General features: G+C 46.6%; 1 protein-coding gene across 1 annotated transcript; it reads left to right on the top strand.

Annotated features, from left to right (window-relative positions):
• The first annotated feature begins 762 nt into the window (after positions 1–762).
• Positions 763–27,343, top strand: LOC148511583 (fucolectin-4-like). The gene is made up of 4 exons (XM_088442061.1): positions 763–866; positions 16,498–16,571; positions 22,778–23,033; positions 26,967–27,343. Coding segments are annotated over exons 1-4 (492 nt in total). The 5' UTR covers positions 763–864; the 3' UTR covers positions 27,127–27,343.

A 27,343-nucleotide genomic window follows, 5' to 3' on the forward strand; every position in this document is an offset into this window, starting at 1 on the left:
CGGGATCTGCGCTGTTCACCTGCCGGCGTCGGGATTTGAACCTCTGGGCTCACGTCCGGCGGTCATTTTTACCACACCCCTATGAACAGGGGGGGGCGACATGCAGTCAGAGTGGCAAGTGGGCGTGGCTTTGTGGGACGAGGCTACACCCCTTACCCGTGCGTGAGGATCCCTGACCCCAGCACCAGGTGTCAGAAAGGTTAGTGACGCTGCTGAGTATGGGAGTAAATGATAATTACCAAATTGCCCCCAAACGCCAGAAAACAGACAAAAATAGTTGTTCAGACAAGTTGGTTAAACCAGAGATTTCCAAATGCTGTTCCCAGCAGTCCAGGTTTTATCCATGGCTGAGCACAGATGAATTAATTAGTACCTCAGTCAATTTGTTTTAAACACCTGTGCTCAACCATGGATATCGCTAAAACCTGACCTGTTGGGAGCTTTGAGGACCGTGTTTGGGAACCTCTGGTCTAGTGCAGTGGTTCTCAAACTCGGTCCTCAGGACCCCACACAGGTCACTTTTTGCAGATCATCCAGCAGGAGCACAGGTGTATTCATTAGTCACTGACACGTTTTAAAAGATCCACAGGTGCAGCTAATTATATCACTAGTAATTATGTGAGGAGACCTAGAAAACATGCACTGTTTGGGGTCCTGAGGACCGAGTTTGAGAACCTGTGGTCTAGTGTATGACCAGCTTCGGGCAATGACTCTGGCTGCAGGACCTGGGAGCAGGTTTGGTCAAATTGCTGAATTCATCCAAACAGCTGCAGATCGTTCCCACACATGAACTAATCTGCAGTGAGAGTACTAAAGCCGCACAATCCCACCCAGCACAGCCCAGACCAGCAAAGACACAACTACATGTAAGTCATGCACTGGGGAAAGCCAGAATATCGTATGTGATTGTTTTACACTGCCCCAAATTACAGCGTTACATGCGGCCTCTTCTGTGTGACCTACTGTACCTATGCTGCATTATATTATACATATCTTACTCTGCTTTATAGGGAAGTAGCTGGGAATAATCATTTCCTTATGGACTTTAGTAAATTCACAAAAACAAAGCTAAAAAGAAAATTCGGTACTTCCTGATCTTTGTGGCCTCATGCTGGAGGCGCTGGTTACGCTATTTGCGTTTCTTCACTAGTCAGTGAAGATATGTAAGTAACGTAAACATGAGGAAATGCCATTCGGCCCCTTGCGGGCTGGCTTTGCTCTCCACGCTGCGGGCACGGTGGCTAGCTTCGCTTGCCACATGGATATAGTTCCCCTCCATGCCAACTTGGATGGTAGGGAATGACGTTGGACACTGACGTGAAGATCTGTAAGTAGCGTAACCAGCGCCTCCAGCAGGGGCCGCAAAGATGAGGAAGTACCAAAAATAATTTTAGGGATATAATTACTAATCAGTTGATCATTCCAGGGTACCATGAATGCTGGGGGAGCACAAACCGCTGAATTCTGCTTATTTTTCCTGTGTTTTTATTTTCTTTCTCGTAGATTTTTAATGTGGCTGTGATATAAATATAACTTGTTGTGCAGGGAAATGTAACACTTGTCCCTAACTGACTCTCCCCAGTGTCTGATTTTGTGGTGCCGTAGGTTAGGGGGTTACTCTGTAGTACCTCTACCCAATTCCTGCCTGGGAGAGTCTATTAGGAACCATAAATCCGTGAAAGATTGTGATAGAATGGATTACACCAGAACCTATAGTCAGATATGAGGGTATATTGGGCTCCCAAGCTTTTGGGGCCCCAGCCACACCCTGCATGTGGGTGGTGTAAGGAGATTGTTGTGCCCTGCATGTGGGTGGTGTAAGGAGATTGTTGTGCCCTGCATGTGGGTGGTGTAAGGAGATTGTTGTGCCCTGCATGTGGGTGGTGTAAGGAGATGGTTGTGCCCTGCACTGCGGCAGTGACAGAATATTTTTGGCAGCGTGCGGTGCACAACACAGTAACTTTGTACATGGAGTCCTCATTTGTTTGCAGGGATAACACTAACATTCATACAGGGGTATTTAATATTGGAGCGAAAACACAGTTTTTGCGTTAATATCGCACTTATGATGTCATTATCGCAGGTTTTAGTTTTACACCGTATTCAATTTCAAAGACTTTTCGCAGGTTTGAAAAGTCTTTGATAAATAACGGGGATAACTTTTCACCATTGAATAGGTGTCGAAAAAAAGTGCAGAATTGGGGTTTAGGGGTGCAGGCTTAAAAAAAAAATAGCCAGCACCCCTGGGAATGACATTTAAAAATACTGTCAAAAAAAGTTGGGAAAAAAAATAGGGACACCCCAAAAAATTAATTTAAAAATTGGGGTGAAAAAAAATGGGAAAAAATTGTTTAACAATAGGGAAATCGGTTCAGGGCTATTCTGCAAGTATGCGGCAGGTGTATTCTAGAATAGATTATTAGCGGCAGGTGGATTCTAGAATAGGTTATTAGCGGCAGGTGTATTCTAGAATAGATTATTAGCGGCAGGTGGATTCTAGAATAGATTATTAGCGGCAGGTGGATTCTAGAATAGATTATTAGCGGCAGGTGGATTCTAGAATAGGCTATTAGCGGCAGGTGGATTCTAGAATAGGCTATTAGCGGCAGGTGTATTCTAGAATAGGTTATTAGCGGCAGGTGTATTCTAGAATAGGTTATTAGCGGCAGGTGTATTCTAGAATAGATTATTAGCGGCAGGTGTATTCTAGAATAGATTATTAGCGGCAGGTGGATTCTAGAATAGGCTATTAGCGGCAGGTGTATTCTAGAATAGATTATTAGCGGCAGGTGGATTCTAGAATAGATTATTAGCGGCAGGTGGATTCTAGAATAGATTATTAGCGGCAGGTGGATTCTAGAATAGGTTATTAGCGGCAGGTGTATTCTAGAATAGATTATTAGCGGCAGGTGTATTCTAGAATAGATTATTAGCGGCAGGTGGATTCTAGAATAGATTATTAGCGGCAGGTGTATTCTAGAATAGGTTATTAGCGGCAGGTGTATTCTAGAATAGGTTATTAGCGGCAGGTGTATTCTAGAATAGATTATTAGCGGCAGGTGTATTCTAGAATAGATTATTAGCGGCAGGTGGATTCTAGAATAGGCTATTAGCGGCAGGTGTATTCTAGAATAGGTTATTAGCGGCAGGTGTATTCTAGAATAGATTATTAGCGGCAGGTGTATTCTAGAATAGATTATTAGCGGCAGGTGTATTCTAGAATAGGTTATTAGCGGCAGGTGTATTCTAGAATAGATTATTAGCGGCAGGTGGATTCTAGAATAGATTATTAGCGGCAGGTGGATTCTAGAATAGGCTATTAGCGGCAGGTGTATTCTAGAATAGGTTATTAGCGGCAGGTGTATTCTAGAATAGGTTATTAGCGGCAGGTGTATTCTAGAATAGGTTATTAGCGGCAGGTGTATTCTAGAATAGATTATTAGCGGCAGGTGTATTCTAGAATAGATTATTAGCGGCAGGTGTATTCTAGAATAGATTATTAGCGGCAGGTGTATTCTAGAATAGATTATTAGCGGCAGGTGTATTCTAGAATAGATTATTAGCGGCAGGTGTATTCTAGAATAGATTATTAGCGGCAGGTGTTTTCTAGAATAGGTTATTAGCGACAGGTGTTTTCTAGAATAGATTATTAGCAGCAGGTGCACAAATGCAGAATTTTTAAAAACTTACTTTAGGGATATCAAAATATGCTAGTACCCATTTTCATGTACCCCAAATTTCATTGGACCACTTAAAAAAATGAAAAAAATAACCTAAGTGCTCTTCTGCATCACTTCTTCAATGTCAGGAAAAAACATCTGCTGCAGCTATTTATATCCCCCACTTTCATTTAAAGGCTAAAACGGGGGTACCCATAGTCGTCCCCATGTTTTTACAACTTTAGGGGGGTCTTACAATTTTTAAGGAAAAATTCGTAACTTTATGCAAATCCAACTTCGCAGCCTCCCGTTTTCATTAATTTCATATTGAATACGGGGATAAGTGGGCGCGCGCCTGATACTTTAACGCAGGTAAAAGCTCCGATATGAAACCTAAACTTCGACAGCGAAGTTTACGTTTCATATTGAATACCCCTGATAGTGTTATTCTGTCCAACCATCCAACTAGTTGATTGGTTGGAATGAAATCTGGTAAGGTCTGAAAGCAAATGACAATCAGCAATTTACTCTCAAACACTGGAAAATGGACAAAACTGTTTGAACAAATTGTTTAGATCAAACATTTAACAAACTTGTCTGACGTCATTTTCATCTGTTTTCTGACATTTAGGAGCAAATTGCTGATCATCAGTTACTCCCATACGTTACAAGATTCTCATTCCAACCCATCAGCTAGTTGGATGGTTGGACAGAAAATCTGTACATGTGTACCCAGCCATAGATGTGTACCCAGCCATAGATGTGTACCCAGCCATAGATGTGTACCCAGCTTTAGAAACCACTAGTAGTAAGTATGGCCGGAACCTGCTCCCGCTCAGGCCCTGACGGCTGCTGTGGAAATGAGAGGACTAAACCGCCAGCTATAGCATGAGTAAGGCAAAGTCTGTGCTGTGTGTCCAATGCAATGGGAATATTAATTGTAATCTACATGTTGGAGGGTAAGTGTGAAATGTGTAAACTAATTTTAAATGAAAAAATATTTTCATTTGTTTACTGTGGTTGACACAGCCCCATGTAGTCTGCTGTAAACAATGAGAAAAAATTACCTTCATGGGCGGCCGGGCAGTCTGTCAGGAAGTGCTGTCATTGCATGCCACTATCGCCTATAGATACCCCCCCATACAGTAAATACACCTAGGAAGTAGGGGTGTGCACCGGCCACTTTTCGTGTTTTGTGTTTTGGTTTTGGATCTGGATCTTTCTTCGTGTTTTGGATCTGGATTGGTTTTGCCAAAACCACCCTTCCGTGTTTTGGGTTCTGGGTTTTGTGTTTTGGATCTGTATTTTTTTGAAAAAAAGCATAAAAACAGCTAAAATCACAGAATTTGTAGGTTTTTCTGCTCCTATGCTATTATTAACCTCAATAACCTTAATTTCCACTCATTTCCAGTCTATTCTGAACACCTCACACCTCACAATAGTGTTTTTATGTCCAAAAGGTTGCACCGAGGTAGCTGGATGACTATGCTAAGCGACACGAGTGGGCGGCACAAACACGTGACCCATCTAGGAGTGACACTGCAGTGGCAGACAGGATGGCAGTTAGAAAAACTAGGCCCCAAACTGTACATAATGCAAAGAAAAAAAGAGGTGCAAGATGGAATTGTCCTTGGGCCCTCCCACCCACCCTTATGTTGTATAAACAGGACATGCACACTTTAACAAATCAATCATTTCAGCGCCAGGGTCTGCCACACAACTGTGGCTGAAATGATTGGTTCGTTTGGGCCCCCACAAAACAAGCTGGCAATTAATGTGTCCCTGCACAAACTGGCTCTACGGAGGCAAGATGTCATCCTCATCCTCCTCATCCACCGATTCCTCACCCTCTTCAGTGTGTACATCCTCATCCTCACAAAGTATTAACTCGTCCCCACTTGAATCCACCACCACAGGTCCCTCTGTACGTTCTGGAGGCTGGTCTCCCTGGAAGAGCTGATAATTCATTTTGATGAACATCATCTTCTCCACATTCTGTGGAAGCAACCTCCTACGCCTTTCGCTGACAAGGTTCCCGGCTGCACTAAACACTCTTTCGGAGTACACACTGGAGGGGGGGCAACTCAGGTAAAATAGAGCCAGTTTGTACAGGGGCCTCCAAATTGCCTCTTTTTCCTGCCAGTACAGGTATGGACTGTCTGACATGCCTACTTGGATGCTGTCACCGATGTAATCCTCCACCATTCTGTCAATGGTGACAGTATCATATGCAGTGACAGTAGACATGTCAGAAATTGTTGCCAGGTCCTTCAGTCCGGACCAGATGTCCAAACTTGGTCCTGCCTGCCCTGCATCACCGCCAGCGGGTTGCTTAGGATACCTAAGTTTTTTCCTGGCAGCCCCAGTTGCGGGAGAAAATGAAGAAGGAGCCGTTGACGTGTCACGTTCCGCTTCAGCTGACAGTGTGTTCACCAGCAGGTCTTTGCACCTCTGCAGGCTTGTGTCGGCCGGAAAGAGAGACACCACATAGGCTTTAAACCTAGGATCGAGCACGGTGGCCAAAATGTAGTGGTCTGATTTCAACAGATTGACCACCCTGGAATCCTGGCAAAGCGAATGAAGGGCTTCATCCACAAGTCCCACATGCCGAGCGGAATCGCTCCGTCTTAGCTCCTCCTTCACTTTCTCCAGCTGCTTCTGCAAAAGCCTGATGAGGGGAATGACCTGACTCAAGCTGGCAGTGTCTGAACTGACTTCACGTGTGGCAAGTTCGAAGGGCTGAAGAACCTTGCACAACACGGAAATCATTCTCCACTGCGCTTGAGTCAGGTGCATACCCCCTCCTTTGCCTATGTCATAGGTGGATGTATAGGCTTGTATGGCCTTTTGCTGCTCCTCCATCCTCTGAAGCATATAGAGGGTTGAGTTCCACCGCGTCACAACCTCTTGCTTCAGGTGATGGCGGGGCAGGTTCAAGAGTGTTTGCTGGCGCTCCAGTCTTCGGCACGCAGTCGCTGAATGGCGAAAGTGGCCAGAAATTTTTCGGGCCACCCAAAGTGTCTCCTGCACGCCCCTGTCGCTTTTCAGAAAATTCTGCACCACCAAGTTTATTGTGTGAGCAAAACATGGGACGTGCTGGAATTTGCCCAGATGTAATGCCCGCACAATATTGGTGGCATTGTCAGATATCACAAATCCCCAGGAGAGTCTAAGTGGGGTAAGCCACTGGGCGATGATTTCCCTCAGTTTCTCTAAGAGGTTGTCGGCGGTGTGCCTCTTACTGAAACCGGTGATACACAGCGTAGCCTGCCTTGTAACGAGCTGGCGTTTCTGAGATGCTGCTACTGGTGACGCTGCTGCTGTTGCTGCGTAAGGTGATACATCTACCCAGTGGGCTGTCACAGTCATATAGTCCTTAGTCTGCCCTGTTCCACTTGTCCACATGTCCGTGGTTAAGTGGACATTGTGTACAACGGCATTTTTCAGGACACTGAGGACACTTTTTCTGACGTTTCTGTACAGTCTCGGTATCGCCTGCCTAGTGAAGTGGAATCTAGACGGGATTTGGAACCGGGGACACACTACCTCCATCAATTGTCTAAATCCCACTGCACTAATGGCGGATACCGGACGCACGTCTAACACCAACATAGCAGTCAAGGCCTCAGTTATACGTTTTGCTTCAGGATGACTGCTGTCGTACTTCATCCTCCTCGCTAAGGACTGTTGGAGGGTCAATTGTTTAGTAAAAGTAGTGGTGTTCCTACTTCCTCTCTGGGATGATGAACGACTCCCAGCAGCAGCAGCAGCAGCAGCAGCGGCAGCAGTAGGCGTAGCAATGCAGGATCCTCCGGAGGAATCCCGGATAGGAGAGTCAGTCATGCCAGTGATATGGCCTGCAGGACTACTTCCGATCCTGACTAAGGAGGAAATTGACGAGGAGGGAGTTGACTGTGTGGTTTGCAGGCGCTTGGATACAACAGGACAACGGGATTTTCATCCCACGGACAACAACTGTCTCCCCCGGAGCCTGATTTAAACAAACCACATCATCAGAATCCTCCTCGCCAACTTCCTCCTCAGCGCCAGCTACACCAGTATCCTCATCCTGTTGTACTTCAACAGTGACATCTTCAATTTGCATATCAGCAAGTGGACTGTGGGTGCTCCTTTCAGCACTTGCAGGGGGCGTGCAAATGGTGGAAAGAGCCACCTCTTCCCGTCCAGTGCTGGGAAGGTCAGGCATCGCAACCACCACCACACTTGGACTCTCCTTGGGGATTTGTGATATCTTCTTAGAAAGCACAGTTCTTCGCTGTGCTTTTGCCAGCTTAACTCTTTTGATTTTTTTAGTGGGAGGAGTGCTTCCATCGTCATGTGAAGCTGAACCACTAGTCATGAACATACTAGGGATCGACCTTAGCCATTCCTTGCCACTCCGTGTCGTAAATGGCATATTGGCAAGTTTACGTTTCTCTTCAGCTGATTTAAATGTCTTTTTCAAGGTCATTTTCCTGAACTTTGCCATTTGGGATTGTATGTGCCCTCTACTATGACATTGGGCATCGGCCTTGGCAGACGACGTTGATGGCATGTTATCGTCTATGTCATGACTAGTGGCAGCAGCTTCAGCACTAGGAGGAAGTGGTTCTTGATCTTTCTCTATTTTATTTTTATCGGAGAAAGTTTGGTCCTCCATTTATGTTATATCGATTTGATATATACGTGCGGCTAAACACAGAAAATAATTTTTTTTTTGGTTTGGACTGGAGTGTACTTTGTGGGTTACAGCACCCTTTAACGGTCAAGCCAGCCGGCCCTTTACTTATGACACAGGCGCACTCTTGGCACTACTTTGTTGATGCACGTGCGGCTACTGCGCACACAATTCACAAACACAGAAAATATATTATTTTTTTAGCACTTGGGGGGAGCACCCCTGATGGACAGAGCACCCCCTGGACAACACTACAGCACCCCTTTAGGACTGGGACACTGCACAGGACTTTGGAGTGGACACAGCCCCTATGGAGAACTGACTGCACAACACAGTCCAGCCAGCCCCTATGGACTTTGAAGTAGTGGACACAGCCCCTATTAACAACAGCAGCACAGCACAACACAGCCAGCCCCTATGGACTTTGAAGTAGTGGACAACAGCAGCACTACACTACACTACACAGCACTAACTCCCACCCTCCCTCTTCACTGTCCACAGCCGAGTGAGAAAATGGCGCCGACGCGGGTACCTTATATAGGATCCAAAACCCGCGAGACTCGGAAGGCGGGATGATGACGTTTTGCCTCGATGTCAGATCCGAGTCAGGCGGGAAAAGTCGAGCCTGACTCGGATCGGACTCGGATCGGGGGGGCTCGGGGGGGTTCGGATTTCAGAAATCCGAACCCGCTCACCCCTACTAGGAAGATGGGGGGGGGGGGGGGGGGGCAACAATAGCAGTTATTCCCTGGCAATCCCCAGGCATTGACCCATAATTGCCAACTCTCCCTGATTGTCACGGAGACTCCCTGATATAACAGTAATCTCCTAATCTCCCTGAAGTCTGTCAATCTCCCTGATTGCACCTTACCTCCATTATGAAGCTGTTATATTTGTCTTTAAAAAAAAGACCTGTCCTCTGCTCCGGCTACTGGGCCCCTCTGGGTGCTGCTAGATTAGCGCAGTGGCATCGTGTGCAGGGCCAGCGTTTTATTGAAGTGACGCGGACGTGTTACTGAAAGTGGTTACTTGGAGACACTGAATTGCTCACATCGGAGGCCATACTCGGACGGATGATCTGCACCTAGCGTAGGGCTGGAGAAAGTTTCAATGATGGTGGCGTCTAAAGACTCTCAGAGCATGATTGCAGCATCTGTACACAGACAGGGAGCATCTCAGTCCTTAGATATCGGGATGGACGGATGTACACACTGACAGGGAGCATCTCAGTCCTTAGATATCTGGATGCACGGATGTACACACTGACAGGGAGCATCTCAGGCCTTGGATATCTGGATGCACGGATGTACACACTGACAGGGAGCATCTCAGTCCTTAGATATCTGGATGCACGGATGTACACACTGACAGGGAGCATCTCAGTCCTTGGATATCTGGATGCACGGATGTACACACTGACAGGGAGCATCTCAGTCCTTAGATATCTGGATGCACGGATGTACACACTGACAGGGAGCATCTCAGTCCTTAGATATTGGGATGGACGGATGTACACACTGACAGGGAGCATCTCAGTCCTTAGATATTGGGATGGATGGATGTACACACTGACAGGGAGCATCTCAGTCCTTAGATATCTGGATGCACGGATGTACACACTGACAGGGAGCATCTCAGTCCTTAGATATTGGGATGGACGGATGTACACCAGGGAAGGGAGCTGTACAGGCATTAGTGTAACGTTACAGACACAACTGCAGCAAGAGATACAACTGTGCTCAACTCAGTATCAGGCCTTATAATTAGGGGTCCTGTCCCCTTGACAGACCGCTCCCCCTCAACAGACCCCATCCCCATTAATGCTGCTTCCATAAACTTCCCGGTGTGGTTTTCCATCCCTGCCAATGAGGTCACTGTGTGAGAGACCCTGAGTGACTGCCCCCAGACACTCTACCATATTGGAATCCTCAGCTGCTATTACACTTTTTCATGCAGCAGCGGATTGTACAGTACCTTCACCTCCTGGGGGGGGTCTGCTCGCTGCACGAGCCTTCTCTGCCACCCTCTGTACTGGTGGCTTGTGCACATGACCTCATGACACCGCACAAAATGACAAGCAGCCCAGGCTTCTAGTGACTACATTGGCTGCAGCCCCTAGAAGCCAGACAGGGTTTTTGGATGGGAAGTGGCTTCACATTGGAAGTGGTCACTTTGCTAATTGCAGTCCTGGGGGAGAAAACTCCTTCCTGCCTGTCCTGCTGTGATTGGCCGGGAGCGCTTCCAATGGGAGGTCACCGCGGCTGCCTGGCAGTCCCTGCGGGTGGTGCATGTCACTGGGTGGAGCTGCAGTCCTTAGGTACATCTGACTCCTTGTTCCACATATTTAATCCTCCTTCTAGAAGAGTCATTTTAGTCCCCCACCCTCCAATTATAAAATAAATTGTAGAACATGGAAATAGACTTTGTATGTTGCTGCTTGATGCCTGACGGTTACACATGGTTCCAATATAATGGCGTTACTGACAAATCAGCGATAACCCGTCTCCTGCTTTCTAGCCTGACAAAGGGATTATAAAATGTGATTTTTGCTTCTGGTGCATCTCTGTAACTCTCTATAACAATTTAACAGGATGGCAAAGTGCATAGCAACACTGGATGGCATTAGGTGTGCCAAACAGTGGGCACCCAGCGGAGGAGCTTATCTTTATCCCCACAGAGTAAAATAACTGCCTGCATGAACGCTACCCACACAGCGTATTTTAACTGTGCCAGCATGAATGCTACTCACACCAGTATGTCTCCTCTTGACTCTAATGTTACTGATAAGAAAGGGAAAACTTTGTGATATGCATCTATACATTATGTGATATATGGTGATATATTATGCAATATGCAACAATACCTTGTGATAAGCAGCAGTGCATTATGCGATATACGGCGATACAATTATGTGTATAATATGCAGCTATACATTATGTGCATTGATACTGTTGTGCGTAATGCAGCAATACACTATATCACTGACATGCAGCGATACATTGTTATGTGATAGTCTTCATTCTAGCTCCCTGCACCTGTCACACCCCATGCAGTTCCTCTATCCTGCCTGAGGTGTTGCTCTCTGGTGCTTCTAGCACACACTGGTTTGGATATCAGAAGCTTATCAGTGCTAGAAGCACCAGAGCAGAACACTACACCCCAGGCAGGAAAGGGGAACATGCACGGGTTGTGAGTGTCAGGTGCAGGGTACTAAACACTGATATGCAGCGATATGTAATACAATATTATGTGATATGCAGCTATACATGATGCATCATTGTGATATGCAGTGATACATTATGTGATATGCAGTGATACATTGTTATATGATATGCAATAATACATTTGATATGCAGTTGACAAGAGAGAAACTTTTATGTGATATGTAGCGCTACATCATGCATTATGAGCAGGGCAGTAACCAGGGTGGTGCGACCAAGGCACCGCAGGGCAGGGGGCGCTGTTTGGGCCTGTCATTTTCCTGTGTATTATCATTCAGCTTCCTCTTCTTTTATCCCCAGCATCTCCTGGCCTCCCCTATCTCTTCCCTGGCCCTTCCCCATGAGGCCATGGCCCTCTCTCAGGTGCACTATATTATGTCCCTATTTATCCCCAGCATCTCCTGGCCTCCCCCTATCTCTTCCCTGTCCCTTCCCCATGAAGCCATGGCCCTTTTTTGGATGCATGATCTTATGTCCCTACTTGAAAAATGGGGGTGGGGGGTGTAATGCTTTCTGGCACAGGGCATCAAAAAGTCTAGTTGCGGCTCTGATTACGTGACATAAAATGTTACATCTTTGTGACATGCAGTGATACATCATTATGTGATATACAGGGATACAGAATACATTATGTGTAATGCAGAGTTATATATACATCATAATGTATTCCGTATCCCTGTATATCACATAATGTGTAATGCAGAGTTATATATACATCATTATGTGATATACAGGGATACGGAATACACTTGTGTAATGCAGCGTTACATATACATCATCATGTGATATACAGGGATACGGAATACATTATGTGTAATGCAGCGTTGCATATACATCATTGTGATATACAGGGATACAGAATACATTATGTGCTGATCTCTGGGTTAAGCAGCTGCTCTGTCCTAGCTCCTGCACTTTTCAGTGGCCAAGTCCATTTACTTTACAGGTTCACAAACTCTGTCCTGAGGACCCCAAACAGTGCATGTTTTCCAGGTCTCCTCACAGAATCAAAAGTGAAATAATTTGCTCCACCTGTGGATTTTTTTTTTAAATGTTTGAGTAATGACTACACCTGTGCTCCTGCTGGGTGACTTGGGAGATGTGACCTGTGAGGGGTCCTGAGGACAGAGGGCCTGATTCAGAGCCGGACACTATTTGCGCTCGCTCATTCAGAAAAAGGGGCTGGATATTTAAATAGAGTGCTCGCTCATTGCGTTCTGTTGGCTCCTCTGTCTGAACGAGCGAACAAAACATGCGCTCGCTATTTTTGAAAAAACGCCCCCTGGCCGCTCGCATCCTACATCATCTCCGCTATTTATTAGATTAATCGAGTACATCGAAAGGCGTATGAACTGCTCGCAGTGCTTGTGGTTGGATTTTCCTACCGCAATCATGCGAAAAGTTCAGGCTAAAAGACAACCAAGTGACGTGGTCAATGACGCTGCTTTGTTAATTATGCACACCCTTAAAACGCCCGTTTTGACCGTTTGGCACGCCTGCGTTCGGATCGCCACTCCCCGTTTTCAAGCACCTTCCCCTGTTACCACCCACATACGCCTCATTCTGTCACTCAAATTAGCAGGCATTCGCTATTTTGCGAGCACACAATTTCCGACCGCAATGACTGGTTGGTGCATGCGTATTACAACCCATACGCAGTTGTGCAAACATCGCTCGGAGCGAACGAGCGGCCGCTTACGAGCGGCTCTGAATCAGGCCCAGAGTTTGAGAACCACTAATTTACTGCATCTGTATAAGATGCACGATAAATGCTCCTCCTGACTCTACTAGAGCAGCTGAAGGGCCCACCTGAAGCCAGGCCCCCGCAGTGAGGTAGGTGGAAGCCGCCTGGAGGCTGTGAAGCCTGTGGTCTGCTGCTGATTCCCATTCCTTGCAATCCGCCAGTCACCTCCAATGCGCCTCTGCCTGCAGCAGTGACTCTTCCCTCAATCCATGCTACCTACTGTGCGGTGGCATCATTCCGACTATCTCCACAAAATTACACCAAGAGAGGAGTAACGGGATGTGGGGCTATCACACAGGCAACCATAGTGGCGGATGGGTCTGTCCTGGGTGCAGAGTACGAGGTGTGGGGCCACCCTGGACCTGTATGCATTCAGCACCTGCACCACAGCAATAGGTCACTGTAATCTGCTGATGACCATTCCTGTTATACTTCCCTTCAGGGATCCTGTTTTTAGGACATGGTCATTATTATGTTTTGTACGTAGCACACGGTCCTGTGAATGTTTGGTGGAAGATATGGTCATAGAAACATAGAATCTGACGGCAGATAAGAACCACTTGGCCCATCTAGTCTGCCCCACACCAAAGTTATGTCACGCCTGAACTTATCCTAAATCCTCTCTGGATCCCTCTTGTGCTGTCACAATCTGAGAATTAAAGACCATTCTTTCCATGTAACTGCTTTATATTGTACACAGACTACAAGGGGATGTGCTCGATGGGGCTGTACTGCCTACTACCAGTCTGTCTGCCCCCACCATATGCAGTGGTGAAACCTTGCACCTTGTACCTGGCTGTGCTGCATTGTAGCAACACAGCAATAGGGGGGTGGTTGGGTTACAGTAGAAAGGTGACATGGTTAATGTGCGTTATGGGGATGAGGCAGTAATGTGGTTAACAATTTTGAATGTGATAAATTACTGTCTGCACCATACTAACTATTTTTTGGGGAAGGGTTATTGACTGGATGACTTAGTGTGGTGGTCACTGGGATGCTCTCTGTATTATGATGGTCACTTGGATGCTCTCTGCACAGTATGGCTGTCCCTTAGTATTTACTGTTTTTTTTTTTTTTTCTTGTGCATTGTGACATTAGCCTTAAGTTTAGACAATATGGTGCCAGGGCACATTATGTTCTGGCCCCTCCTATGTAGGCCAGTGCTTTACATAATGCTGCACTTCTCTGGCGTCTCTGCGTCCAAACTGACATTTATTGTCCAGTGGTCTGGGGGTATAGAACTCTGAACAATAACTTTCGATGCCCTGTCTCCCTGTGTGTGTACTGATGCAAAAGATGATACAATTTACCTTCACGATTTCCCAGTCTGGCCATAAAGGAGATTTCTCCTGGCTGTGACAAATTCACATTGTGTCTCACATTGCCTGTGGATACTGGTTACATTACAGAAGACTTACTGGGAGCACTGGCTGACCAGTGTGATCCCAGCCAGTTCCCATCGGTCACTCATTGCAGACAGTGGTGGAGCCCTGCAGCTTGAAATGTTATGGGAGCTCCTTTGCAACCATAGGGCAACATCCAACATGGTCCAAAGTACCTTGTTACCCTAGCAAGGACCTTGAGGTCCAAATGGCAAAGATGTAGAAACCCATCAGAGTGAGAGATGGTAGATACTGTAGATGTAGAAATCCCCCAGAGAAATTATAGATGGATGTAGAAATTCCCCAGAAAGTGAGACTCTGTAGATCGATATAGAACCCCCCTGTCATGACCTAGGTTTCATGGTGTGGAGGTTTGCGTTCCTTACCGGTGAGGGTGCTGCAGCTCAGTCCTTCTGACTGGGGAGCTGGCGTGTGGAGACTGGCATTGTGTGTACGCAGAGGTCTCCTAGTATTGGGCCGTCCTGGCAAGGGTAAGTATAGTGGCGTTTCCGCGCCACCATGTTGTCTTTGGCCATGTGACATAGCAGGCCAATCGTCTGTGGGTCACCTGCTCTCTGGCCTATCACGTTCCGTTACCTGGTAATTAAGGGTGTTCGGAGCACCCTACAGTTGCCAGTGTAACATGTTCACAGCGTCAGCTGGGAGTTCTCTGCGCTCCTGAACCTTAGTCTTGTGCTCCGGCGCTTGCTCTAGCTCCTTGTCAGCCTGCGGCTCCCTGCATAGCCTGCACCGCTCTGTCTTGCCTTGTTCTCCACTGAGATCAGCCTGCACCTTCCACCAGACCCAGTCCTGCCTGAACCTGGCTCCGCAGTTAACCCATTCCTGCGCAGCCCTCATCACAGCATTACCAGATTCTCCTTTCAGCTATCATCACAGCATTACTGGATATCCCTCTCAGCCACTATTCAGCATGCCAGGATTTCCACTTCGCTCTGACAGTCTATCTGGATTCACCTCATTCATCTGTCACTGATCTGGACATTCATTTATTCCTACTCACTCCAGTTCCCTCCTGCCACATTTATTAGTTTATTACTGGACTTTAGTTTGTTATTATTCATGTCTACCAACATTCACATTAAACAACCCACTTTTCAGGTCAAACCTGTTCTGGTGTTTTCTCCTGTTACCACCCCGGGTCCACAACAAACACTCTAACACCCCCCTAGATATTAAGACTATAATAGATAGATGTAGAAACCCCCCAGAGAGAGTGTGACTGTAGATGAAATCCCCCTTAGTCAGGTCTCTCCCCCACACTGCGTGTTCCCGCCTCTGAGCTACATGCCATCCTTCAGTCAGCTCAGCTTTCAGTTTGTGGTCAGCACTGCAGGGCTGACTTCTGGCAGATGGGATAGCACAAATAGAGATGGGAACATCTAGTGGCACCTGGCAGTACTGCACTCAGCAGTGACACTGACAGCAGTTCTGTGCCCGGCCAGCTCATAAGAGCCATCCTCTGCTTGGAGCTGTAGATGGAGTGCCTGCCAGCCAGTAATGATCAGGGTTTTATTTGGGTAATCAGAAACACCACCCCCCACCCCCTCAAGCACTACTGTAGAGCATATTCTAAGGTAAATATTAAGTACTTCAACCCATTGGCTTATGCTTCTATCACTAAAATAACCTTATTTTAATACACAAACTCCATTTGATTTTGAAAAATGTAAAAAAAAAAAAAAAAAATTGCTTCGGGGTCTCCGGAGTTAGGGGCCTGAAGCTTAAGCTTCATTAGTTTCACAGTAGATCCGGAATAATCTCCTCATTCTCTGCACTACTCTCTCTCATCCAGGATGAATCTGCCGGTGACTTTGGCTCTGCTTGGATTATTTGGTCTGGCTCAAAGCTGTAACCCAGAGGCCGGAGGTGAGAACCAGCTCATACATGGGGGGTAATTCATACCAGGCAGGCATAAGGTGATGTGTTGGGCTGGCGGGACATAGGGGGTGCTGTGTGTGTGGGGGGCTGGCGGGACATAGGGGTGCTGAGGGTGTGTGAGGGGCTGGCGGGACATAGGGGATGCTGAGGGTGAAATCTGAGGGTGAAATACAAATGCCTCTCAGAGCCAAATCATACAGATACAGAATTTACGCCGACATCCACATATCAAATCCTAATGGCACTGAAGACCCCTTTCATCCCCATGCACTGCCAGGACGACTTGTAAACCATATGGGACAGAGGGGCCTATTCATTAAACCTAAAAATTCTCTAGAGATAATTAGCTTTAGAACTCTCATGGAGTTCTACCTAATTATAGGTGGAATTCATCATTCCACCTCTCCATAAGTATCTATTCCGAAAAGCTGTCATTTTTGCGATGACAGCTTTTCGGGAAATAGATACTTTTCCCTCTCTACACTACTTTATCGCATCTGGAAATGCGCTGTTACATCTGTAAAACCAGCGCATGCGCAGCACTGCCTACAGATGCGTTACGTTTGTGTACCCCCCCCCCCCGACTTAACTGTCTGCGCAGCAGCCTCCGGCTCCGTCCTGCTGGTCTGTCATGTGGTTTCCCAGCAGACCACATGACAGATTAGAAAAAAATATATATATATATTTTTTTTTCGTCTAAACTTTCTTGTGCTCTACTGGGGAGCACACATGTCCGACCAGCCTCCGGAGCCTGAGGACGGAGCAGAGCGCCGGAGGGACTCGTCGGGGGACCTGCACACGTTGATACTGGTAAGTTTCACCTGCTATTCGCCACCTCACAGTGGCGAATAGTAACTGCATCAAATTCCGAAAATTGATAATTTTCGGAATTTGATGAATACCACAATTTCCCCATACTAATGTACTAATGTACCCATACTAATGTACTAATGTACCCATACTAATGTATGGGGAGTGTGGAAATTAACGCAGGGGAACTTAGCAAGGAGATATCTGTGATATCTCCTGTGCTAAGTGGCTACATGAATACCAAAATAACGTTATTTAAGGAAAATGTCCTTAAAAACGTTATTTTAGTGTTGATGAACAGGCCCCCCAATCCTGATTGTGCCCTTGGTGTAGTAAATGCTGGGTCACAAGCTCATTGTAATATCACAGCCCTATGGCCAGGAGAAAGGCACATATCCATTGTCACCTATACATAGGGACCCTGTTAGACAATACACTGCATGGACCCCCCCCCTCCCCCCCTTGTCTGGCTAATTCTATCCCCTCGTTCCCTGCAGTCAGGAGTTAGGTGCATTGGGGATCATGACTCTGGGTACAGATGACACGTGTAATATTCCCCTTGGTGCCTCACACAGCCGGCTGTGCGGGTGTAGATTCAAAGATCTACAGTAAAAAGGTCGACAATGTCTAGGTGGACACCAGATGTTAGTCAATAGGTCAACATGTAAGAAGGTCTACACACTTTTTTTTTTTTTTTTTTCTTCTCCCTAATATTCACCCTAACCCTCCCCTTGGTGCCTAACTGTCAGGGTAGGTGATTGACCCTAACCATCCTTTCTGGTCCATAACCATTGGGGTAAGTGGTTTTTTTTTTTTTTTTTTTTTTTTTTTTTTTACTTTTTGACTAACATCTGGGGACAAATGTAATGGGGTGAGAGATTAGAAAATGTGAGTGTTTAGCAGTAACCTCTGACACTGTAATATTGCTCAATGTAATAGTCTGAGAACCTGAAACTCGCCTGGTTTTAGACTCCAGAAACTCACGATTTAAACTCTCATCCAGATGTTCTCCCATTGTGAAGATAAAACTTCACCAATGTGACAGTGAGAGGTTACTGCTAATCTCACACGTTCTACACTCACCCTGTTACATTTGGCCCCTGGTATCTGTCTAGACATCGTCATCCTTTTTACTGTAGATCTAATACCTGCTTCTGGGCTGTGCGATGTTCCTGATCTGCAGCTGGCAGCATGTGGCACAGTACATGGCAGCAGAAAAGGCTCCGTAGGCTTTCTGTATGTAAGAACGTTTTCTGATTGGTTACACCACACAGCGGCTGTGCCAGGTCTGCACTAGACAGAATCTGTGAAATGAAAGCAGCGATTAGTGTGCCCGGGCACCATTCTATGCAGCTGCACATTATAGCTACATCTCTAAAAATCCCAGTAGAGCTATAGATATGACACATTATGAGCCAAAGCACAGTCCTATCCAGTGGTTGATTTTATCGGAATGGGTATGGGATGCCAGCGCTCAAGATCCTGGTGGTCTGTCATACGGACACCTGTCTGTTGGTATCCTGACCCTCTCCCTCTCTCTACCCCTAACCCTCTTATAGTGGGAAACTGCTCCTGTGTCGATCGGGCAGCCCTTCCCAGCATTTAGGGGCTGCAGCCGATGCAGTCCCTGAAAGCCAGTGTTTTGCGTGGCACGCCACGCCACTACCGCTTGTCCATTGTGCAGGCGCCGACACCCGGCTGCTTGTTCCGGAACTAGTGTCTCCCCCTCTCCTCCAATCTGCACTGCGGGTCAAAGCTACGGCAGCCCCCCACCCCCCGATCTAAGGGTTTATAGGCGCTGCTGCTGCTCTTATCTATTAGCAGCGTGCTGGGTGACACAACCTGTTAGGGTTATCAATATGAAATGTGAGCAGACATGCTGGGAGCGGTAGTGCTCTGGACAAAGCTAAACAGCGTATAATGCACATCGGCAATAGTACATAGGGTGGTGAATATGTAACGCATGTGCTGGTAGTGGTTAGGCCACACGTCGTACAGTTTATCCAGGCCTCAGATTTAGTGCATTGGATAGAAACACAAGTAGCCTATGACACACGGATGTCACAGGTGTAACGGTAGTATGCAGAATATAGAAGTGGTGGCAGTCTGGAGCTTGGGGTGTTGCTGGGTGTTGTAGTGCACTGAGCATGATTGCAGTAAATACTCCAGCATATGGTAGCACTGGTACCCTGCACACTAGTGGTGGTGATGGTGTACTAGCTGTCTGGTAATGTGGCTCTGTGTTCTCCGTCTCCTGGGTCTGACCGTCCCCATGTAATGCCCGGGTGTAAAGACGCCCGCACACGTACAGTAGCGCAGGTCAGAGGTCAGGCCTGTATAACTCCTCCGGCAGATCCTAATGATGGCCGAGTCCCCTTACTGGGGGGAGGCAGCACAGGAGCGCACGCCTTCCAACACTATCCATTAATACCAATAGAATACTATTTACATAACTCTTCAACTGGGAACATATGTCCAAGGTATAGAAAATAACTATGGATTGCAGGCCAGAGGCTAAAGGGCATATTTACGAATTACCGGGTCCTAGATCCAATAATTATAGCGTCTATTTTCTGCATGTATCATGGCTCACCTGGAGGGATGGGGGGTCCCTGCCGTGTGTAAAAGTGACGCATTAGCTGACGTGCTATTGCATGTGCCAGGGAGGGATCTGTGTACCGGGACGCTTTCTGGTGTAGGCCATAGGCAACAACTATACTTTGCATTTTGGGACTTTTTTTTTTTTTTTTTTTTTTCCAATGTGTCAACCATAGAGCTAGTCAGGTTCTAATCTGTAAAAACAAATAAATGAGCTGGTTTTCTAGAATATGTATGTTCCAGTGAGGCAAAATAATTGATGAAAAGATCTATGTAATGGAGTTGGATTATAACTAATTAGTAAGAAGGGAATACACAAGTTATTGATAACAATACACCTATTAAAGCACCTTTCATGAGTATCAGCCGATACAATATTACAGATGACAACGTCATCATCATACACATAGACAACATTCTTTTAGATTACTAGTTAATGTGTCATTTATCTTAAAACAGGAGCGTTTCTGGGGCCAGTGTGCAGTCTCCTTCACGGGCCCCCTCCTCTCCTCCCGGTGGCCGGCAGCACACTGAGCTGTGTGGCCAGTGCTGGAGTTATAGACTCTGGGCACTAGAGTCCAGGGACTGGAGTTCGGGGCTCCGCTGATGATCTCCCTCCGGTCAGCTGGTCTCCCATACTGCACTGCGGCCCGGTCATCAGGTGGCCGGGTCCCAGTGCCTTATGGGATGTCAGCTGACCGGAGTCATGGAGGACATCACCGGAGCCCGGATCATGCAGGTAAGTGCAATTAAGGGAGGGGTGGGGCTTAGCATCAGGGGCGGGGCTTGGCACTGGGGGGGGGGGGGTTGTAGCAGCGACCACCAGTCAGCACATGCGAGGGCACTTGTCACAGTATTTTTTGCGTTAATATCGTGATAAGGCTGCTGAGGGGATTCACAGGGACAGAGCTTTATCGCAAGCTCTGTCCCTGCAAGGGATTTTTAGTAAATCCCTGTGATATTGCCTGAATTCGCAATGCAGATTGTAGTAAATAGAGCCCAAAGTGTGTCTCCCTGCTAGTGCTGGTTATCGAAATAAAAGGTGAACCCCACACCGATTTTAAATCCTGAATTCCAATACCAGACCATGCTCAGAGGTGTGGGGCTTTTACTAATTTAGGGAAAGACCCCAATTGTCAAATTTGTTGACCAAGGCTATTTAACCCTTGTAAAACTACAGGTACTTATTCAAAATGAAGAAATCTGGTGCCTATTCCCACATGTCTGCCCTAATTATGCCCAAATCCCTGTTGGTCAAGGCAAATGACAAGTGATTTGCCCGCTTTGCTGCCCTATTCATGCCAAATTCCTTATTGTGCCAGGAAAATAACAATTGAAATCTGTAAGGGACACAATTCTTTGGTTACATAGTGTTTAGTGATCTAACTTTATTTAAATGTTTTAATATAACATTTTCTGAATAAGAAGCTGGAAAATGAACAAGAAATTAAGAAGCCAACTTCAGCCTCGTTACCTGTTATACCTTATTGCTTCCAAGTGATCTCCCCAGCGCAGTGCTGGCCTGAGGCTGCTTCCCTGGGCCGCTTTGAGCTGTCAATACAGCCTAGCATGGGAGGGGAGAGTGGGGCGGTCTCCTCTCCCCAACAGTCGCTCCTCTGTAACCGCCCCCGGCTCCGCCTCACTGCAGTGCCAGTCGTCGGATATAAGGGCCAGGGTCCGCCTCCCTTATACACAGTCGCGCCTCTGGGTTCGCCTTCACAGCAGCGGCTGTCTCAACTTCAGCCCCACCCCCTCTGTAAGCTCTGGCTCTACTGAACTCTTTCCCAGCCGGGTCCTGGCACTTGGCAATGGCTCCCGACGTTGGTGGTCTCCTGGTAGCGCAGCCTGGGACAGATGTATTAAGCTCTGGAAAGTGATAGATAACCAACCAATCAGCTCCTAACTGTCATTTTTTAAAGACAGCCTATAACATAAGTTAGGAGCTGAGTGGCAGGTGAGTCACCTTTTATCCTCCTGTTGGGTGCCCGGGTGATTCCAGCCGGTGCCGTGAGTCTGGCTCAGACCTTACCACTGTCACCAATGTGACAGTGTACATAGAAGCCCCCTGTATCCTGCAAGACTGCACATACATAGGGACACATCTATGGGGCAATTGCAACAACAGGTGTCAGTATCGTACCCCAGTTGGGATGCCGGCTTCGGGATTCTGACCGCCGACATCCTGTACCCAGCCTGACAGCGGGGTATTGCCTGCATTCCCCAGTAATGTATTGCTGTTACACTGCATGGATGAAAGGATTTCCCTTATGTACTATTATCCTCATGTCCCTGTAAGAGTACAATATCCCCTATATATTATAAAGGTGTTTTGCAGGTTAACCCTTTCACTTCACGACTCCAGAGATCCGCGTATAATATATAAATGACACTCGCAGAAATGCCTGTAGGCAGCGCAGAGTACTTGGTCCTCCAGCGCACAGGCTTGTCCCTGATCCCCCTCCATAGACGCCGGCACAAGCCGCAGAGACTCACTAATCAAAGGGAATTGGTCATTGATTGCCCATTATTCTTCTGGCCCCTGTACCCCTGTGTTAATCTGGGTAAGATGCAAGAGACCGGAGGGTCACCTGAAAGCTTTGTCGCTGGCAGTACCAAACACTATCTGTGAGGTCCCTGATATCGGAGGACGGTCCAGGCCCATATTCCAGTGACTCGTGCCTCTAATTCATAATGTTCTCCCCTTCTGTAAGATGGAAAAGGCGTTGGCCTGTGTCCGTGGCCAGCATGTACTGTAACTAGGACACGTGTTTTTCTTCTCTCCTCAGCCACAAATGTAGCAATAAATGGGGAAATGTCACAAAGCTCTAACATTTTACTTGAGGCTAAACCAGCCATCGATGGTGTCGATAACACGCTCAGTGCCAACAACTCCTGCGATAACGATGCCTGGTGGAAGCTGGACCTGAAGCAGAGCTACAGAATAGCGAAGGTGGTCCTCACAAACCGATCCGGCTGCTGCCTGGAGCGGCTCCTGGGGGCTGAGGTCCGAATCGGGGACTCTCCTGACAACAAAAACCCAGTGTGAGTACCCAGGTATCACTACTCCTATACAGTACGTGTACTAAGCCATAGTGATGGGGGGAAGAGGTGACTCTCGTTGTAGTTATTGGCAAAACCATCACCGTCCTTCATGGTGACTTACACCAATCACATAACACACCTACTCTATGTACACACTACATTCACCGTACACACATACACTGCAGCCTAATGATCTGTTCTCCCAGAACACACTCCTGAAACTTGGAGGCTTATGGGCTGTGGAGCGAAGCGCCCTCCTGAATACTTCCTAGTGGAGTGGGCAGGACGACCGTGTGTAATATGCAGCGCCCCACACTATGCCCTCCTGCTGATAAATGTAGGGAGTTATGACTCCACGATGGCACACAATATACATAGCAACATTCATACTGTACCATTCCCAACAGTCATACACCTTACACCCTGTGAACCAGCAATAGGTGCCCAAGGCTCATTGATGCGTGTGGGGAGGGAAGGCTAGCCCGTCTGGTCCTATCCCATAGAGCTACTCCAGCACAAATTGCTGACTATGATAGAAAGGTGTCAGAACTCACACAGAGCATCACAGCTTGCTGCCTATGGAGCTACGTAGCCGCAGACTGATCAGAGAGCCCATGCTGGCCCCTGTCAGCTGCTGAAAGCGCTTTCAATGTGCTTGTGAGAATCAGAACTGGACCATAGAGCAAAAATTATTCCGGAATAGTTTGAGGAACATGACCGAGATCAAGGTGTTGACTTGGCCTCCAAATTCCTCAGATCTCAGTCTGATCAAGCATCTGTGGGATGTGCTGGGAAAACCACTCTGTGCCATGGACCTTACAGGAGCTGCTGCTAATGTCTAGGCTCAAGATACTTCAGACTCCTTGGGGAGTCCGTGCCTTGATGGGTAAGAGCATATTTGGTGGCACAAGGGGCATCTACACCATATTAGGCAGGTGGTTGGCTGATATGGGTGTATGGATCATGTTGTTGCAGTTTGGCTGTGAGCATGAACATTTCCAAATTGTGCTTGTGTAAGGCTGAGAGTTTGTTTTCTGGGACTTGCTGTGTTCTGGAGGCTTTTGAATATTTCTCTCTGCTAGACGAGAGTTCCTCCTTTCAAACTATGTACCCCTTAGTAGTTTTTGTTGAGTGATCAAAGTGACAACTCCCTTACACTGCATGGAAGGCCAACACTAAGGGAATATCTTCCCCATTGTGGCTTCTGTTAACTTGGGGGTCGACTCCAACATTTAGAGAGGGGCGTTCCGAAGTGAGGGAGGGAAACTGACTCGTTCTCTGTATCACAGCTGCCAGCCATTACAGCCATCTTTCCCCTCAATTGGCAGACTTCTGTATCTAAAGTAATAGCCTCCTATCGCCCTATTTAGAGGGTCAGAGTTGGAGTGGACATATCCAGTTCCTATTCTTAATGTGCTGTGGTAATGCTGATCAGCCTACAGTCCAGGGGAGTTGCAGCACATGGTACAGTCCAGAACCTGAATCGAGCATCTCTTACAAGCCCGACTGTTTTTCGATTCCTATATTTCTGAATGTATACTGTGTTTTCTCAGTATAATACTGTGCTATGATTTATTCTCCTTGATGGTATTTTTTGTAAAAATGTCTTAGGAGTATTTCCCAGACCAAACCTGGAGGAGGGAAAACATTTGTATCATTTTTGTCCACATTGTCAGGCTAAATCACCTAGCAAGGACACTCTGCGTGCTGTGCAGCATGCGAGGATGCCAGTGATTTGTGACTCATTACGAAGGTTCCTTCTGGTCTGATGGAGGAACCAGCTTGGGTTCACTCTTCCCATAGTTTGTTATATGAGAGTAGTCTAATTTTGTGTCTAGTCAGAGTAACATAATTGTGTTAATCTAAGATGTACTAGAGTGGTACAGCTTTACTTAAGGGGTTGGGGGGGGGTCCTGAAGCTTGTGGTGGTGGCGGGGGATCAGGGACCTTGTGGTCCGCAGGGATGCGATCTTGGGCTAGGGCAATGGAAGGACTGTTTTAGGGCTGCAAATGATGACCTTCATTAGAGAAGATGCCTTGAGCTGGGCCAAGGATGTTTAGATGGCAGCTTATGGAGCACTTCTATGGTTTATGTGAATCCTGAAGTTTCCTCTGAAGAACATTGGGAAAATTCTGAATTTGAGGACTTCAAATCCTTTATAGATGAAGGATAAGGTGTTCTGGAGGTCGGGGATCAGGTTAAAGCAGTGCAGCAGGTTCTATACTTTAAAGATACTGAAAAAAAGACTTGTTTTATCGAAGGACACAGAACTACACCTATTCCAGATGGGGACTCTTAAAGAAGGCTCAGACTGGAAGTGTGGAAGTATATTGAAATCTTATGTTGCGGCAGGGACAGTTTTAAGACCCAGTATTGCTTCAGCTTTGGTAGCTTAGGCAATGGAGGGGTCTGAACTTTTGCTAGAGTTGTCTGACTGGATGCCCTCGACGTCTGTTATTATCCATTGCAGAGCTGATTATTTTCTGACCAAGTCATTGAGGCTAGACTCATTCTAAGGTTAAAATCATGGAATGCAGTTTCAAAGACCGTATTAAAATGCTTACCTTTTAGAGGGAAAATTCTTATTTGATCCAGAATTGGATAAAATTGAGGCTCCCGGCAGTAAAGGCTCATATATTTACTTTTAGGAAGGTCTAATGTTGGGTTTTTTTATAGGTTCATGCTTTTTTTCATCCACTTTTTAAGAAGCAGTCGGCCTCTTTCAGGCCCCAGGACAGCTGCCTTTGTTCTGAAGTTTTGCAATTAGAAGACCATTTAGGACAAATAAGGAGCCAAGTAAATCATTCCCTAGGCTCCAGGATGGGAAGAAGGGCATACGCCCACAAGTGTCTATGGTGGGTGCTCGGTTACTGTTAAGGACCAGTGGTGAAGCTTCTCAGAAAAGTGGGTGATGGGTATATTGGAGTACATTCTCAGTCTTTCAGAGCCACCACCAAGAAGGTATTTTTCAAAATGGTTATTAAACAGAGAAGTGCCTGGCTTTAGAGCAGACTGTCATAACTCTTCAAGACTCTGGAATAAAATCATATTTCTGTTTGGAGTTAATCTGTTTTGAGTCCTTAAACCAGATGGTAGTCATTTTAATCTTAAAGGACCGAAATAAAAGACTGAGGATACAGGTTAAGGATTCCTTTTGGTTAGCCATAGCCCCTAGCATTTTTAAGGTCAGGTCTACGAAGATCTTTTTGAATAAGCCAGTGTCGTCTTGCCAACAGAAAAGATCAGAGACCATTTAGTCTGAAAACTTTTGTAGCTGAGCAGTCCATTGGTTCTGTGTTGCATGAGGCTATAAGGGAAGATGGGGTTATTGTGTGAATCAGTCCAGTATGCAAGGATGCATTCCAGGATGTTCCAATTAAGCACTCTAAAGCTTGGTTGCATTCCAGCTATCGGCTATTCTAAAGGTATGTAGGAGATATCTGTGATACTAGTGTATGGGGACAGCGGGCCATTCCGGGAGAGAAAGGTAAGTAGGAGATATCTGTGATACTAGTGTATGGGGACAGCGGCCATTACCGGAGAGGAAGGTAAACAGAGGATATCTGTGATACTAGTGTATGGGGACTGCGGCCATTCTGGGAGAGAAAGGTAAGGAGAAGATATCTGTGATACTAGTGTATGGGGACAGCGGGCCATTCTGGGAGAGGAAGGAAAGCAGGAGATATTTGTGAGACCAGTGTATGGGAACTGCAGGCTACATTGGGAGTGAATGGCATTGGCGATATCTGCTGCGTTAAAATTTTCACCTCCTTCTGTAGAAGTTTAGTGATGACTGTGGTCCCAAGTGTTTCATTAGTGCCACTCCCACAGGGTGTTTGTGGTAAAATGTGGGTGAGTAATTGCACCTTACAGTGGGAACTCTCTGCCTCAGACTTACTCCTCTGTATCTGTGCTTCTCTTTCCCCCTCTAGATGCGGTACGGTGACCAGTGTTACTGATAGAACGATTCCTTTCTGCTGTTACGGGATGGAAGGTCGATACGTCAGCGTGGCGATCCCATGTCGCATCGTGGACATGTCTCTGTGTGAGGTTGAGGTTTACAGCATCTTTGAGAATAGGGTCTGCTGGTAGATGTCAAGGGAATTATTTTCTATTATATTTATTTAAAATAGAGGGAAATATTATACTTGGCCATTCTCTGATGTGTAGGAAAGTTTTTACACCTGCAATACATGCTGCTTCCATCCTGTGTCTGGCAATAATTGGAGCCCCGGGGGGTTAGTGTCTAGAACTTTGGCACTGTCAATGCATGTTACATTGAGGCAATAATAAAATAGTTACAGCTACA

Source organism: Taudactylus pleione, unplaced genomic scaffold (genome assembly GCF_031769625.1).
Source record: "Taudactylus pleione unplaced genomic scaffold, aTauple2 ptg000304l, whole genome shotgun sequence".
Lineage (NCBI taxonomy): Eukaryota > Metazoa > Chordata > Amphibia > Anura > Myobatrachidae > Taudactylus > Taudactylus pleione.

Excerpts from the sequence above, each read along its gene's own strand:
- LOC148511583 (XM_088442061.1), top strand. Across the intron at positions 16,572-22,777 it reads CTGTAACCCAGAGGCCGGAG|CCACAAATGTAGCAATAAAT; the intron begins GTGAGAACCAGC and ends TTCTCTCCTCAG. Across the intron at positions 23,034-26,966 it reads CCTGACAACAAAAACCCAGT|ATGCGGTACGGTGACCAGTG; the intron begins GTGAGTACCCAG and ends TTCCCCCTCTAG.